Source organism: Moschus berezovskii, chromosome 17, assembly GCF_049115385.1.
Source record: "Moschus berezovskii isolate FMDL1 chromosome 17, NW_MosBer_1.0, whole genome shotgun sequence".
Lineage (NCBI taxonomy): Eukaryota > Metazoa > Chordata > Mammalia > Artiodactyla > Moschidae > Moschus > Moschus berezovskii.
In genome coordinates, this window is record NC_142476.1 from 19,830,243 (window position 1) to 19,847,658 (window position 17,416).

Genomic DNA, 17,416 nt, shown 5'->3' on the forward strand with positions numbered 1-17,416 from the left:
CTTTGACACAGTAATTTTCAACTTCTAGGAAATATTTCAGAATGTCAACTAATACCTTTGCACAAAGGTTTTCACACCAGCAATGTGTTTAATTAAGAAAATTTAGAGTTCATAAATATCCAGCAATAAAGGAAGTATTAATAAAATTCCTTCTAAATTATATTTATGGGGAATTTTTATAAGGATATTTTTATGATGTTTTCATGATGAAAGATTAAAGGTATGATTTCATATTGCACACATGTGAAAAGTTTCAATTATGTAACATCTGCAAGACAAAACACACAAAAATATAAGGTATGGTAGTATTTCTTGGAGTCTTTGAGTCTTTGGGGTTTTCTTCTTTAAGCCTTCATATGTGTTTTCCAGCTCCCCTGGTGTCCATAAAGAATCTGCCTCCAATGCAGGAAACCTGAGTTTGATCCCTGGGTCAGAAAGATCCCCTGGAGAAGGAAATGGTAACCACTTCAGTATTCTTGCCTGGGAAACTCCACAGTCAGAAGAGCCTGGTGGGCTGCAGTCAATAGGGTTTCAAAGAGTCAGATGTGACTTAGAGACTAACCCATCACCAATTTAAATATCAAAGAAAAAAACATTCCTTTAAATAGTGATATTTCACATTTTAAAATCTCAAAGGGATGACTTTTTCTTCAGGGGACTCTGAACAGCTTTAAAATGCTGAAGGTTTCGAGCTACTGAACTACAAATTGTGAAAGGAGCCACAAACTCGGCCTCCTCCTTCCCCTCCTCCCACCCATCCCTGTTCAGTCTGCTCCTCCCAGGCCACTGCTGGTCAGTTCAGCCCCACACAGCTAGCTCCTTGGCTCTGAAGTGAGTGCTCTGAGTCACTCGTTGGTCACCCATTTGTTTCCTGGTAAACAGCAGGTTCCTTTAAAGTCACTCAGTAAACACATGCCAAGTGCCTCCTCCAGGAGGACTGTGTGCTAGATACTTGCCCATCAGAAGGCAGCACCAGCAAAGTCCCTACACTCAGCCTCATCCCATTTCCCCAGATACCTCTCCATCTCAACTGCCTCTTCCCCATCCCTCCCCCAGCAGCCCACAACCATCTTATCACTGGGGTGAGTCCTAACAAGTCCCCCACCTCCTGTCTCCTATGTTGTATTCCATCTCCACTCTCTGATGGAGCTGTCTTTCTGAAATGAAAATCTGATTAATACACAATTAACCCTGCAGAGTGGAGAAGGCAAAGGCGAGTCACTCCAGTACTCTTGCCTAGAAAATCCCATGGATGGAGGAGTCTGGTGGGCTGCAGTCCGTGGGGTCGCTAAGGGTCGGACACGACTGTGCGACTTCACTTTCACTTTTCACTTTCACACACTGGAGAAGGAAATGGCGACCCACTCCAGTGTTCTTGCCTGGAGAATCCCAGGGACGGGGGAGCCTGGTGGGCTTCCGTCTATGGGGTCACACAGAGTCAGACACGACTGAAGGGACTTAGCAGCAGCAGCAACCCTGCAGAGACATCACTTTGCCGACAAAGGTCTGTACAGTCAAAGCTATAGTTTTTCCAGTAGTCATGTATGGATGTGAGGGTTGGACCATAAAGAAGGCTGAGCACCGAAGAGCTGATGCTTTCAAACTGTGGTGCTAGAGGTGACTCTTGAGAGTCCCTTGGACCACAAGGAGATCAAACCAGTCAGTCCTAAAGAAAACCAACCTTGAATATTCATTGGAAGAACTGATGCTGAAGCTGAAGCTCCAATACTTGGGCTACCTGATGTGAAGAACTGACTTATTTGGAAGGACCCTGATGCTGGGGAAGATTGAAGGCAGGAGGAGAAGGGGATGACAGAAGATGAGATGGTTGGATGGCATCACCGACTCAATGGACATGAATTTGAGCCAACTCTGGGAGAAGGACAGGGAAGCATGGCATGCTACAGTCCATGGGGTTGCAAAGAGTTGGACACAGCTTAGTGACTGAACGAAAAACAAACCCTGCTTAAAACCCCTCAACGCCCCTCACCCCACTCTCTAGTCCCACCACCTCTACCCTTAAGATAAATTCTAAACTCTTAAATGTGGCTGCATGACTGGCCCTTCCCAATCTCTCCAGCTTCACTGGTGACTCCTCATTTATTCAAGAGATATTGCTGCATCAATTCATGTGGAGCACCTTCTGTGTCAGGCACTGCGTTGGGTGCCATAAAAGAGAAAGGCATGGCAGTCAGCTTTCACTGTAGCTGTTTTCTGTCCTTGCTACTCAGAATGTGATCCTTGGGCCAGCGGCACTGGCAACACCTGGAGCAGAATCTCAGGCCCTCTGGTAGACCCATCTGAATAGAAATATACAAATTTTGATTCGCAGGTGATTTCATATACACATCACAGTCCGAGGAGCGCTGTTCTGTGCCTCTGTAAATGTCAGCGCTCCCTCACTGCTGTTTTTGTCTACACATTCCTTTCATCAGCCTGGGATATTCCCTGCCTTCTCTCTGCCTAACTCAGCACTACCCTTTGGGTTCTGCATGAATTTCCCGCCTGTTGGGAAGACCTCCCTCCCTGACCTCCTAGTTGGGAGTGAAGGGACAACCCCCAGGTGTGCTGCTATCAAAACACTTACAGTTCTAAACTGTGGATGCTGCCCCTGACTACAGCAAACACTGTAAAAGCCGAGGCTGGGTCTGTCTTTTCATAACCGCATTCCTAGGAACAAGCCCAGGGTCTAACAGGGTACAGGCAGACCTCACTTAATTGCGCTTCACAGACACTGCATTTTTCTGAACAAGTTGAAGGTTTGCGACAACCTACATTGAGCAAGTCTATTGGTGTCATTTTTTCAACAGCATTTGCTCACTTCATGTCTCTCTGTCATATTTTGGTAACTTTTTTGCAGTATTTCAAACCCTCTACCAGCAAAAAGATTACAACTCACTGAAGGCTCAGATGATGGTTAGCAATTTTTAGCAATAAATTAGTTAATTTTAAAGAAGGCACATGAACTTTTTTAGACATAATGCTACTGCACACTTAATAAACAGTTATGTTTGCAGTTATAGTGTAAATATAACTTTTACATGCACTGGGAAATCAAAATTTGTGGAATGGAACCTATAATTTCTTTGAGGTATATTTTAGTTGGTCATTAAGAAGCTGTTGGAAAAAAGGCACAGAATTTGGTGCAACTGTAAAATTCTCAAGCTTCAAAAATAATTTAAAGTTTCTAAATTCCTCAAGAGAGGGTAGAATTTGGAGGAGCTGCAGCAAAGAACAGAATCCCAGGAAGAAGCCAACACCATCTGTGTCCATTTCTGCCCCATGTTGAATGCAGAGTTCCAAAGAATAGCAAACAGAGATAAGAAAGCCTTCCTCAGTGATCAATGCAAAGAAATAGAGAAAAACAATAGAATGGGAAAGACTAGAGATCTCTAGTCTTGGAGAGAGATCTCTTCTCCAAGGGAACATTTCATGCAAAGATGGGCAAAATAAAGGACAGAAATGGTATGGACCTAACAGAAGAAGATATTAAGAAGATGTGGCAAGAATACACAGAAGAACTGTACAAAAAGATCTTCATGACCCAGATAACCACGATGATGTGATCACTCACCTAGAGCCAGACATCTTGGAATGTGAAGTCAAGTGGGCCTTAGAAAGCATCACTACGAACAAAGCTAGTGGTGGTGATGGAATTCCAGTTGAACTATTTCAAATCCTAAAGGATGATGCTGTGAAAGTGCTGCACTCAATATGCCAGCAAATCTGGACAACTCAGCAGTGGCCACAGGACTGGAAAAGGTCAGTTTTCATTCCAATCCCAAAGAAAGGCAATGCCAAAGAATGTTCAAACTACTGCACAATTGCACTCATCTCACATGCTAGCAAAGTAATGCTCAAAATTCTCCAAGTAAGGCTTCAACAGTACGTGAACCATGAACTTCCAGATGTTCAAGCTGGATTTAGAAAAGGCAGAGGAACCAGAGATCAAATTGCCAACATCCACTGGATCATAGAAAAAATCAAGAGAGTTCCAGAAAAAATATCTACTTTTGATTTATTAACTATGCCAAAGCCTTAGACTGTGTGGATCACAACAAACTGTGGAAAATTCAGAAAGAGATGGGAATACCAGACCATCTGACCTGCCTCCTGAGAAATCTGTATGCAGGTCAAGAAGCAACAGTTAGAACTGGACATGGAACAACAGACTGGTTTCAAATTGGGAAAGGAGTACGTCAAGGCTGTATATTGTCACCCTGCTTATTTAACTTATATACAGAATACATTATGCAAAATGCCAGGGCGGATGAAGCACAAGCTGGAATCAAGATTGCCAGGAGAAATACCAATAACCTCAGATATGCAGATGACACCACCCTTATGCAGAAAGTGAAGAAGAACTAAAGAGCCTCACGATGAGAGTGAAAAGGTTGGCTTGAAACTCAACATTCAGAAAACTAAGATCATGGCATCTGGTCCCATCACTTCATGGCAAATAGATGGGGAAACAGTGGAAACAGTGACAGACATTATTTTGGGGGTCTCCAAAATCATTGCAGATGGTGACTGTAGCCATGAATTAAAAGACAGTTTCTCCTTGGAAGAAAAGCTATGACCAACAGCATATTTAAAAGCAGAGATATTACTTTACCAACAAAGGTCTGTCTAGTCCAAACTATGGTTTTTTCAGTAGTCACGTACAGATGTGAGAGTTGGACCATAAAGAAAGCTAAGCGCTGAAGAATTGATGCTTTTGAACTGTGGTGTTGGAGAAGACTCTTGAGAGTCCTGTGGACAGCAAGATCCAACCAGTCAATCCTAAAGGAAATCACACCTGAATATTCATTGGATGGACTGATGTTAAAGCTGAAACTCCAATACTTTGGCCACCTGATGCAAAGAACTGACTCATTGGAAAAGACCCTGATTCTGGGAACAATTGAAGGTGGGAGAAGGGGAAAACAGAAGATGAGATTGCTGGATGGCATCACTGACTCGATGGACATGAGTTTGAGTGAACTCCGGGAGTTGGTGATGGACAGGGAGGCCTGGCGTGCTGCAGTCCAAAGAGTCGGACAGGAATGAGTGACTGAACTAAACTGAGCCTTGAACAAAACCCCTGCAAACGTGTGGACATCCTTGTGTAAATTAGAAGGAGAAGTTCATCCCTCAGCACAGGTGCAATTTTAGGTCACGGTGTGCTGAGGACTCAGCAAACAAACTGGTTTCCAGTTGTCCCCTATACAGGGTTGCATCATCGTATGTGGTGGTCCTGCCCTGTGCCCCCACTAAATCTAACCCAGTCTGCAGAGAATGGCCATAGGGAAGCACTGGAAACCAGGTCCTGGCTGTGCGTGACCTTGGGTGAGGAATTTACCTTCTTATACAATGAAGACGACATCCTCCATGCTTACCTCACCGGGTTTAGAGAATCAACATTTTTAAAAAGAATGGAGTCATACCTTCCACTGAGCGTATTTTCTAAAATCAAAGGGTAAGGTAAAAGTTTCATAGGACCTCAATCACCCTTGAGAATGCCTCCATATCACCCATGAAGTAGAGTCCGTGCCCAGGCTGACATGCCACTCCAGGGACTGGCACATCTCTCTCAGTAAGCCCAGCACAACCTCCAGGGAGGGGAGAGATGCTAATAATTTGGTAAAAACAAGAACTGCAATGACTTGCTTCCATGCATAGCCCACACCTACCTAAGGTACAGAAACAGAAATATCAGCATCACCTTTAGTGCAATGAGATACAATAGGACTGGTGTATATGTCTACTGAAGACAACAGCAAGTGGAATCGCTAACTCGGTTTTAATTTTGTATCCCTCTCTTTCTCTTTAGTGCCCAACATGTAAAGTGGAATTTGAGCAAGTTAAATGCATGGTCTAATGAAGCGTGAAAACTCTGAAGCAAAATATAAATGCAGGGCATTGTCTTGATGATCTATGCTATGTATGTCTATGCTTGGTCGTTCACTCACGTCCAACTCTTTGTGACCCCATGGATAGTAGCCTGCCAGGCTTCTCTGTCCGTGGGGTTCTCCAGGCAAGAATACCAGAGTTGATTGCCATTTCCTACTCCAGGGGATCTTCCCAACCCAGAGATGGAACCTACGTCTCTTCTATCTCCTGTACTGGCAGGTGGGTTCTTTACCACTAGCGCCACGTGGGATCCCAATTAGTATTCTGTGATGTGAGGAAATCTATGCTGTTCAGGACACAAAGATGCCAGCGTGGGAAACCTTTAGGTCACTCCCTTATTTCGGTGAACACAGGCAGAGCCCCTTCTCCCATGAGAAGGCACTTCAGGCATGCTCCTGGAAAGAGCTGTGGCTTTGAGTTGTGTCCCATAGAGGAAGGGCTCACATAGAGCCATTCAGTGGCTTTCACGTCATTCCTCTCAACCCTATTTGGCAAAATGTCTCAAGATAGGAACTAGGGGAGGTAGCAGGGTAGGAACTAGATCTACTGGCTGAGGGGGTGAAATGAGCAAGAGAGCAGCTCTAGAGAGAAATCACGGGACCAGCCCTCGCAGAGTCGCTGATGCTTAAAGATAATCTCTCAGCTCAGCATCTGCACTGGCCACCCAGAAAAAAGTCCTCTCAGGTGTCTGCTCCAGCACTCCAGACTGAAAAAGAAGCCCCAGGTCCTTCCGGACAAAAGCCACATGTGCCCTTTGCTTTCCAGAGTGATACACATCATCCTGAATGCCACCAAAATAAACATCTTTCCTCCTGCGCCACCTGAGCCACCCTGGACATTTTCTAGTGAATCAATGACCTACCTAGTTCAATCGTATATATAAAGAACAGGATTCTTTACAAACCAAATAGTGTTTTTAAAAACAGAAAGCACCCTTCAACACGTCTGCACCCTGTTACTGCCATGTTGCCATATGGCCCACTTTTCATACTTCTACTATAATTAGTCTCCACTCAATAGGAAACCTCTAAGAGAAAAGTAAGTTTTATACTTGTGTATGGCTACTGACCTAGATTCTTTAAGTGATTATAGAGAAAACAAATATAAATAAACAATACAAATGCTATGACTGTTACCTGTGACTAATACATGACAAGGACTGTCTCTCACAGAAAACTGGGGTCACCAGGGAAACAAAATTTTATTCAGAAATTCTTAATTGGGCAATCAACTGATAATACCTGCTGTGCTAAGTACTATAGGGAGATAGATATGAAGGTGAACTGGACAGAGAATCTGACCTACCTCCTCTCTCCCAGCAAAAGAACCTTTAAGTCTATAAGTACCTTAAGCCAGCAACTCATCATAAGAAAATCAATAGGAAAAATACCAACTCTTGGCAGAAAAGACATCAGAAGTCTTAACTGGTTAGTGAGAAGTACACATGCTCCTGTGCAGAACTGGAACTCATCGATCCATACCATTTAGCCCAACATACACAATGGCTTCAAGCCACAACATTTAGCTGATGAGAGAAAAGAAAACCCAAGACAGCAATAGAGAAAGAGTAGATATGCTCTTCCAGGCACGTCAAGGTATGATTCAGAATGTTCTGAATACTCACTGTTCTTCTTGTACATCAGAATTTCAAAGGAATTCATCTCATAGTTCTCAAAGGTTTGCCGCACTTTTTCAATGGTATCTTTATCGGTCAGCTCCCCATACATAAAACTGCAAGGCAACCAAAGAGCCCAAGTTAGATGAGCAAGTATTTGTTATTCTACAAGCACCTGTTGAACACCTGCTCTATACCCAGCACCGTTCTATGCACTGTGAAACACACAAACACACACACTGAAAACATGTGTCCCATCAGAAAAGATTTACTAATTGAAATGGGATCAACACTCCGCCACCATCTCCCCCCAAATAAACTAATGGTCTGAAGGGACAGACACACTAGAAACAGCGATCTAAACAGAAGATTAGAAAACAGTATGACCCGACACAGGACCCACAGTACAAACAGTAGACACAGAGCACTGAGTGGCAGACAGGCTTCCCAGAGGCAAGGAGAAATGAGACCTGAAGAGCAGGTGGAAATTAGCTGAGAAAAGGAGTGAAAAGAACGTTCTAGGCAAAAAAGGAGCATTGCAAAGGCACAGGGGTGAGAGGGAGGTTAATTCTGGAACCTGAGTACGGTTCAGGTCAGTATGCCTGAAATGCAGATGTTGAAGAGAAAATTTGCAACTGATAATATACAGAAGTAAGCAGGAGTCAGATCCTGGATGAGACCATGGCATTACAGACCAGGGGAAGTAATTTAAACTTTATCCCAAAAAGAAGGCAGAGAGAGTCACTGGAGGGTTTCAAGCAAAGGAGTTGCATAATCAAATCCACATTTTAGAAATACAACTCTGGGAGACTTCCTAAGAAGGACAGAAGAATAAATTTGGACTACAGATTTTTTTCCTCTCCTAATTCCCAACAAAATAAGCAAGCAAATAGGGAAAAAAAATCACAAAAAGTCACCAATCGAACAAGAAAAAGGGTGCAATGATCTAACTAAAATATAGCTAAGGAAAGAAAAGAAGATTCAGCAAGTCAGCCACTGTCTTTGCAGCTCCTTTTCCTGCCCAACCCCACTAAAAAAGAAAACAGAGAACTGGGTTGAAAAAAATCAAGATGATAAAATTCTACAAATTCTTTCTAATTTCCATACTCCTCGCATTTGGAGAAAAATAAACCAAAAGGGTTAATAAGTTTAAAAAAGGTTAGTAAGGGCTACCCTGGTGGCTCAGATGGTAAAGAATCTCCCTGCAATGCAGGAGACCTAGATTCGATCCCTGGGTCAGGAAAATCCCCTGGAAAAGGGAACGACAACCCACTCCAATATTTTTGCCTGGAGAATTCCATGGACAGAGGAGTCTGCAGGCTACAGTCCATGGGGTCGCAAAGAAATGGACATGACTAAGCAACTAAGACTTTCACTTTTCATTCTTCACATTTGGAGATAATTAGGCTAACAGAGTTAATAAGCAGCATGAAAAAAAAATTAGGAAAAAACCGGGTAGTAGAAGTTCATGTCTAGTAATATGACTCTCAGCGAGGCAGTAACTGCCAGGACCATCCACTTTCCTGGGCCTCACACCGAATACAGTCTGAAGACCAAGGTCTACTCATCTAGGAATGGGTGATGCCCCCGACAACCTGGTAGAGTGAACACGGCACAGGACACTGACAGAGTGCAAGAGAAGAAAAGCCCCGCCTCAGTGGGGCTGCAGAGGCCAGGCCTCCAGCAAGGCTGCCAGTGGACGCTGTGAACATGTCCCCCTCCAGGCCTTCAGGTGACACCAACAAGGGAGAACGGCCACACTCAGGCCGCAGGGCTGAGGTGATGTAGAAGCGGTGGCATGGGTTCCCCAACAATACACCACCCAGCTCCTAAAACTGTGCACGCCTAGCTGTGCAACCTAGCTGTTTCCTGATAACTTGAATCATAGAACCAGAGAATTTCAGAGCTAACAAGACCTCGGAAGTGAGGAAGCCCAGTTCCTAAACCACTGAGTCAAACAGCTGCAGTTCCCCGTGTTCCCATCTCATGTCACGCGCTGCTCTGGGACTGTGTTCTTCAACTATAAATCAGGAAACGACAACCACGCTCGGTAAATTACCTTTAAAAAGAAGGATAGATCAAAACTAAATTAGCCATGCCTGAGAACAAGAGGATTTCTTTCTCTTCAGAGGTAAAAACTTATGCTCTATTACCATTTTGCTTAGCCAGTTGCTCAAAGGCCTTTTTAGCTTCCTCCCACTTTCCCTTTCTGAATGGATTTGCTAGGCAAGTGACCTCCATTTAAGTGATGTGATGATATACAGGCTGGCAATTTCCTTCACAAGGTAAAATCAACCCCTGCTAAATGGAGTCTTCAAACAAATGAAGTGCCATCATTACATCCAGCTTTCCCTATTCTATGTGCTTTTTCAAGCTGAAGTTCAGTGGTAGATACAAGTTTCCTTTGTCTGGACATTAGATTTCAGATGCCTGCGATGCAGGAAATAAGCCAAAGGTCTCTGAGCTATTAGGGATGTAGCTAACACAGGGCATGCTACCTTTCCTGCTAGAGAAGGGACACCTTCAGAGAAATAAGTAAGTTTCTTAGAAACTTACTAAGTTCTCTTATCTGCATAAAAATTATCCAGTACTCTTATCTGATTTTCTTTAAGTGTTTGATGATAGTCAGTAAGAAGCAAGACAGGTAAGGGAAGGTGCTCAAGCCACACTAGAAAGTGAAGCTGTCTCCCCCAATGTGTTCGGATTATGTTTGTACACACACAGATGAGCACGCGGATAAGCACACACAGACACCTCAGAGGATAAGGGCACACCAAGAACACAAGAGAATCCCACTGTAAGACTTGAGCCATAATTCCTAAAACTGTGAGGGAAGCTTACACTTCCCATTTCCCAGTCCCCAGAACCTAAGATTTAAGAAAATGATAATATTTTCCAAACATTTAATACTTTTCACCAAATGAGTTACTTGGCTGATTTAATACCAAGAATATGCAACTTCTGAGAACCAAACTATGCCTGGGTTGAACGGGTTTTTCCTCCCTTTGGAGATGAGCTCATTTTTGGATCTAACAGGTTTAGGAAGAGCTTCCTGGGTGGCTCAGCAGTAAAAATCCACCTCCCAATGCAGGAGATGTGGGTTCGATCCCTGGGTTGGGAAGATCCCCTGAAGGAGGGCATGGCAACCCACTCTAGTATTCTTGTCTGGAGAATCCCATGGACTGAGGAGCCTAGTGGGCTATGGTCCAGGGGGTGGCAAAGAGTCAGAGATGACGGAACCGACTAAGCACAGCACACAGGTTTAGGGAAATGATTCACTGCATGCAAACACCACTGAAGACAGACGACCTTGAGGAAGGCAATGAGTGAGAATAGCAAAAGGCTATGGAGCCAAGACTTTGCTGAGACAGCACAGGGCCTGGACCACAGGCTCCACTGAGCACCTCGAAGATGCTCTAAAAGAGCTTTTCTAGTGACACAGCCCACGGGACGACTTGGCGAGTAACCCTGCCAAATGCCCAAGCTGCACAGCACCCTTCACTTGTGTCTTTGAATCAGTAATCAAAGACTGGTGTGGCAACAGCAAGGCAGCAAAACACGGCCTCTTCACTATTTCTGATGAAAGCCCTACGAGCATGTCTCCAAAATGGTATTTACTCTTCAAAAATGGCTAGCCAGGGACTTCTCTGGTGGTCCAGTGGTTAAAGCTCCACACTTCCAATGCAGGGGGTACAGGGTCAATCGCTGATCAGGGAACTAGGATCCCATATGCCACTCAATGTGGCCAAAGAATTTAAAAAAAAATTTTTTTAACAACCATGTATTTTTAAAATTCATTTAATGACCTAAATTTTTATTTCATCTTCATTTAACTTTGTTTAATCTTCTAATTTTCACATAATTTCCATCTAAAACCTCAAACTTTTGAGTTTACATTTTACTGATAAAATGATTTTCCTGAGTTTTTCTAGGTTTTGCCTCATCTCACTGACTGTAAATTCATTAGTTGTAGAGACCATGTTTTAGGCCTTCTTTCATTTTCCCAGTATAGCATATGAACTAGAGATGATAGTGTGATAAGTATTCCTGAATGTGCTTAGTCGACTCCTTGCAACCCTTTGGATTGTAGCCCTCCAGGCTCCTCTGTCCATTGGATTTTTTAGGAAAGAATACTGGAGTGGGTTGCTATTTCCTCCTCCAGAGGATCTTCCTGACCCAGGGATCGAACCCGCATCTCCTCTGTCTCCTGCATTGGCAGGCAGATTCTTTACCACTTGTGCCACCTGGGAAGTCCATTCCTGAATGAAACTGCTTGAAAAGAAATTCCCAAGTTGAGTAAGCCATTTTCTTTTTCCAAAAAGATACCACGAAAGAGTGTTCAACAGAACAAGCCCAAACATAAATACCTGCAGGTACTGCTTTTTTGCATCACTTCTGCCCTGTGATAGCCAGACAGCTTGCAAAATCCATCATTGCTGTACACGATAGGCCAGTCCACTATCTGGGCATTCCCCAACACAAAGTTAGTATCTGTTGAAAAGAAAACAAGAAGGAGAAGAGGGCACATGAGGCAAGACATTATTGAGATTCAATGAGGACGTAATAACCAATCCAGGTATTTTTTGTTTCCCCCCAAAATACTCTCTTGAATAGGAAACTGGCCCTCTGAGGAACACAGAAGAACAGAGCTCTAAAACTGAATATTTCGAAAGCAAATGCTGAGGTTCAGTTTAGTTCAGTTCAGTTGCTGAGTCGTGTCCAACTCTTTGCAACCCCATGGACTGCAGCATGCCAGGCTTCCCTGTCCATCACCAACTCCCAGAGCTTGCTCAAACTCATGTCCATTGAATTGGTGATGTCAACCAACTGTCTCATCCTCTGTCGTCCCCTTCTCCTCCTGCCTTCAATCTTTCCCAGCATCATGGTCTTTTCCAATGAGTCACTTCTTCGCATCAGGTGGCCAAAGTATTGTAGTTTCAGCTTCAGCATCAGCCCTTCCAATGACTATTCAGGACTGAGTTCCTTTAGGATGGACTGGTTTGATCTCCCTGCAGTCCAAGGGACTCTCAGGAGTCTTCTCCAACACCTCAGTTCAAAAGCATCAATTCTTTGGCACTCAGCTTTCTTTCCAGTCCAACACTCACATCCATACATGACTACTGGAAAAACCATAGCTTTGACTAGACAGACCTTTGTTGGCAAAGTAATGTACTCCAAAGGAAGAATGCTTAACCAATCAACCAACGTTTACTGCATAAATTCACTGATTTCCATAAGACACATTCAAGTCCTAATTTTTCATCTCAGTGAGAGTATTCTAATGTGGAGCTAGTGAGAAACTGAAAGTAATTTCTTCTGAGTTCCATCCAGCATCTTAGCTTGTCAGTCTTTTGAGCAGAAGTGACAAATTGGCCTTACTCACCCTGATTAGTAATTGCCAGTCCATGGAGAAGGCCTCCTTAGAGAGGCAAAGGGGACAACAGCAGAATGCCTCCCGCAACACACATATCAGAGACCCTTCTTCTTGGTGAGGAAGTGACTAGACCCCAATACTGGGGCTCTGTGGAACCTGATCGAGATGCCGGGCAATGACAAACATCACTGATTTGAAATCCTGGAGCCACAGAAGGCATAGTTCAGACCTCTTTCATGGAGCACTAGACCACCATTCACTCAAGATGCAGGGATTAAGTAAGCCAGATATGTTTGGTTGCCGGGCATGCTCTCACCACTAACTACATTTTTAAAGATCAAAAGTCTTCAATACCTTTTGTGCTCAGGAAATCAAGTATCCCTTTTCTCTTTTCAAGACCTTAAGCAAATAACATCCAGAACTTAAATATAATCATTATTTTGGCTTGACGCTTTCCTTTCCACAGAATAATCACCCCTTTCCCCCCTCCCCCTACCCAAAAGAAAGCAAAGAAGACCCACACAGACCCTTCCTTTGTTGTAAACCGGAGGGGGTTGTTTATACATGCACTTTTTCACTCCACATCAAGTGCATGTATAAACAACCCCCTCCGGTTTACAACAAAGGAAGAGTCTGTATGGGTCTTCTTTGCTTCATTTTGGGTAGGGGGAGGAGGGGAAGGGGCTCTAGTATATCACTTACGGGCTTCCCTGGTGGCTCAGAGGTTAAAGCGTCTGCCTCCAGTGCGGGAGACCCGGGTTCGGTCCCTGGGTTGGGAAGATCCCCTGGAGAAGGAAACGGTAACCCACTCCAGTATTCTTGCCTGGAGAATCCCATGGGCGGAGAAGCCTGGTAGGCTACAGTCCACGGGGTCGCAAAGAGTCGGACACGACTGAGCGACGGAACAGAACAGAACAGAACAGATATCACTTACAGATCATTCACAGCATGGGTAATCATCCTTTCCTATCTATGTGAGAAGGAACAGAGGAAGGAGACACAGGAGGAATAGCTAAACAGAGTAAGCTATTCTTTTTGTGTGAATATATTTCATTTGGTTTGTTTATTAACACTTGCAAACATTTGAGAGCTTTTAGATTCAAGTGGGCAGTTTAGCTGCCACCAGCTTTGAGAAGCCTCTCTGCAGTGCTACAGCCACACAGACAGTGTTCCTTTCTGGTGGTCCAAAAGGTGGTGGTGGTCCACTGTGCCTTCACTATCTGCTGCAGCCCCTCCTGCTGAAAGGTGACGTCTCTGCTGGGTGGTCTCCACCACCAGGAAAGCTGAAAGCTAAAGGGTCTGTAGCATGGCTTCCTTCCCTAAGAGATACCTTACCTCAGCCAGATGGACCCCACACACCTGAGCCTCTGCCAGCGGACATAAGCGGGAACGGCGGATGGTCATCTGGTGAATGCATCCACGCCTTCCCGCTGTGAGATCAGGGCTGCGTCCCCTCCCCAGCCTGCAGATGCTTTCAAGGGCCACCCGGGGCCCTAAGCCTGACTCCTCAGTCTGGGGCAGGTGCCATGGCGCCTTCATTTCTTACTCGAAATTTCCATTTGCTCCAAGTAATCAGAGATCACCTCTGTATTGGAAGGAAGACTTCTCACTGAGAACTCCTGGGTGTGGCGATGTGGGCACACTGCTGACCCCATGGGCCGTGGCATTTGCAGCCAACCTGAGCCTCAGAGGGTCCGAGATTCAGCATCAGATAAAACAAGATTGGTCCAATGGTCAGAAGCAGCAGAATTAAAATGAAAGAAGAGCTTATTTACTTAGTTATTAGCAATGGAAGTGATGCTTACTGTCAGCCTGAACGAGCATTTCAACTCAGGGAGGGATTCATTTTATGAACATTCAAAACTTCAAAGTTTTAACTCTTAAATTTAGAGTGTCTATTACTTCTTATTTGTTCAATTTCTTTCTCTTTGCTGAAGATATGTGTCTATGTACTTATCTGTTGTGATACACACATTCATATGAGGGACACAGTAATCTACTCTTAATCTACTCTTGAGAATGCTTTGATATATTGAAAATGAACGGAAAATAGCACCTTCATAAAGTGTATCTACAAACCTGCTAGCCTTATAAATACATCTTTAATAAAAATCTATGGCTGGTCTTTCCTTCTATCCCTCCCAGACATATATAAATACTTCAGATTCCCCCTAGGTACAACACGCAATGCAAAACCCTGGGATATTCAGCTTGACAAGACGTGGTACATGTCCTCCAGGAACATACCAGGATAAGCAGGCATGCATACAACTAACTAAAGAACCAGGGAATAAAATGATTAACCTGCTCAAGGGAGGTAAAGGATTGTGTCTCAGAGTGGTCATGAATGAACTTGCTCTAGTCTGGAAGGATGAGTAAAATTTGGTTAAACATTTTCAATGCCTAAGATATAACTGAGTTTCCCTCGTGGCTTAGACAGTAAAGCGTCTGCCTGCACTGCAGGAGACCCGGGTTCGATCCCTGGGTTGGGAAGATCTCCTGGAGAAGGAAACGGCAACCCACTCCAGTACTCTTGCCTGGAGAATCCCACGGATGGAGGAGCCTGGTAGGCTACAGTCCATGGGGTCGCAAAGAGTCGGATATGATTGAGCGACTTCACTTTCACTTTTTCAAGATATAACTACCACAGATGATATAAAAAACAATAGACATAGAAATGAAAATATGATGCCTGCCTTTGGTGAACTCAAGAAGATGTGGGAGGAAGGGAACATTCCAGGCAGAGGACCCAGCGTGAGCAAAGGTCTGGAGGACACAAAGCAGACTACTGTAGACAGACAGGACAGCCAGGAAACCAACAGGAGAGGAGCCTGGAGGCCAGACTGGGGACAGTCTTGAGTGTCAAGGACTTCTGACTGTATTCTAGAGACGGGCAATCCCTTTATGTTAGTCTTCTCTCCCTGAAAAAAAACCTCACATTTCTTGAACTGAGCAACTAAGCCTTAAAATAAGTACAAAATTCACTGAATTACCCGAGTGCTTGTGAAGTCAAGTGGGTTTAACTCTCTATCTTGTTAATGCCTAAAACTGTAATAATCTCAGAAGACCTAGGTAGGAGGGTAAAACTGAGTGAACTTTTCACGGGTAAAGTCCCATTAGGACTATGTGCTGAGAGGGAGGAATAAATAATACTTTAACTACATACGTTTACATTTCTTTCCTATCTTAGGCCACCCTAAAAGCAAATTAATTAAAAGGTAAACACACATACCAAAAAAAAATAAAGTGAAAGGAGAGGGAAAATGACTAGGAAACAGAGAAGAATTTTAGAAAAACACACATAATTAGTAGACTCAGAAAGATTCAAGAGATAATATATCCATAGAACAAAAATAAGATGTGGGGGGTGAGTAAGGAAGACTCATGAGAGAACAAATGAACAAGCAAGTAAGAGCTCCCATAAATTAAAACTGAGTAACAATTTAAAATTCAACAGAGACATAGGAAACATAAGAAAAAAATAAGACAGATCAGTCAAGAAGAATAGCATGCATCCTAATAAGAACAGCAGAAAGACATTTTTTAAAAATTAAACTATCAAACGTGAGGGTAGACTAACAATATTGCCAGATGCGATCTTCAGATAAGAGCTGGGAAATTTATGTCCCATATAGCCTTTCTCAGGAAGTTAACTTGATGTGTATCAGCAAAAAGAGGGTGTAAAGCAGGAAAGAAGACAACATGGGAACTAAGGGGAAGTGGCTCCAAATACGGAAAGCAGGGAAGGAAGCTGCTATGAAGAATTCAATACAGAACGGTTCCGAGAACAGACGTTCCAGAAGAGACTAATCTAGAGATAAAGGGAGTCAGGATCTAATGATATTCTTGATAATTTGGAATAACATAAAAAGTTTAATAAAGGTATATGATTTGGGGGGCAGGAAAGGAAATTAGAAACAAAGAAAACAAAAGCTGTGAAGAAGGGAAGCCAAATCATACTATATCACATCACTGTCATCACGCAAACATCTTATTAAATTCCAATTTTAAAACCAACACCGTCAAAGTATGCATGGAATATTCGACTGTAAGTATCTCAATAACCCCATCAGTTCTGTAAAAATACAAATGATAAGCTGAGAAAGAGGAGAACAATCATCAGACGGTGTCTGGAGCTGATTTAATTTTTAAAAAGGTATAAATATTTCACTGAAAGCTACAAAGATAACCAATAAGGGAATAATATATTAGGAGGAGGGATAGGAAATAGATAACATAAGCTAAAAGCTCAAATGAATTAACAGAACTCAACAGATAATATCTAAAATTGATAAACCTGAAAATAGCGACAACACATGTTATTTTAGAGACACGGCAGAAACTATAAGAAGTAACAGCTGTAATTAGAAAATGTGGCCTCCAGTGAGCAGGATGGTTGAAAAGGCAAGGCGTAGGGCAACTGTTTTCTTTATAAGCTCTTCAGCTTGGTATTTTTACTCATGAACGTATACTACTTTGATAAAAATAAGTATATTCTTAATTTTTAATGAACTTAATCAGAAGAGGTTAACTTC

The 17,416-nt window shown here is 43.3% G+C and overlaps 1 protein-coding gene across 1 annotated transcript in view; it reads right to left on the bottom strand.

Moving 5' to 3' along the window:
- KCNH1 (potassium voltage-gated channel subfamily H member 1) overlaps positions 1-17,416 on the bottom strand; it is a 424,393-nt gene that overhangs the window by 382,220 nt on the left and 24,757 nt on the right. Inside the window, exons 2-3 of the mRNA XM_088845243.1 lie at positions 11,875-11,998; positions 7,517-7,623 (exon numbers count right to left, since the gene is read on the bottom strand). Coding sequence (XP_088701369.1) covers positions 7,517-7,623; positions 11,875-11,998 — 231 coding nt within the window. The remainder of the gene's footprint in view (positions 1-7,516; positions 7,624-11,874; positions 11,999-17,416) is intronic.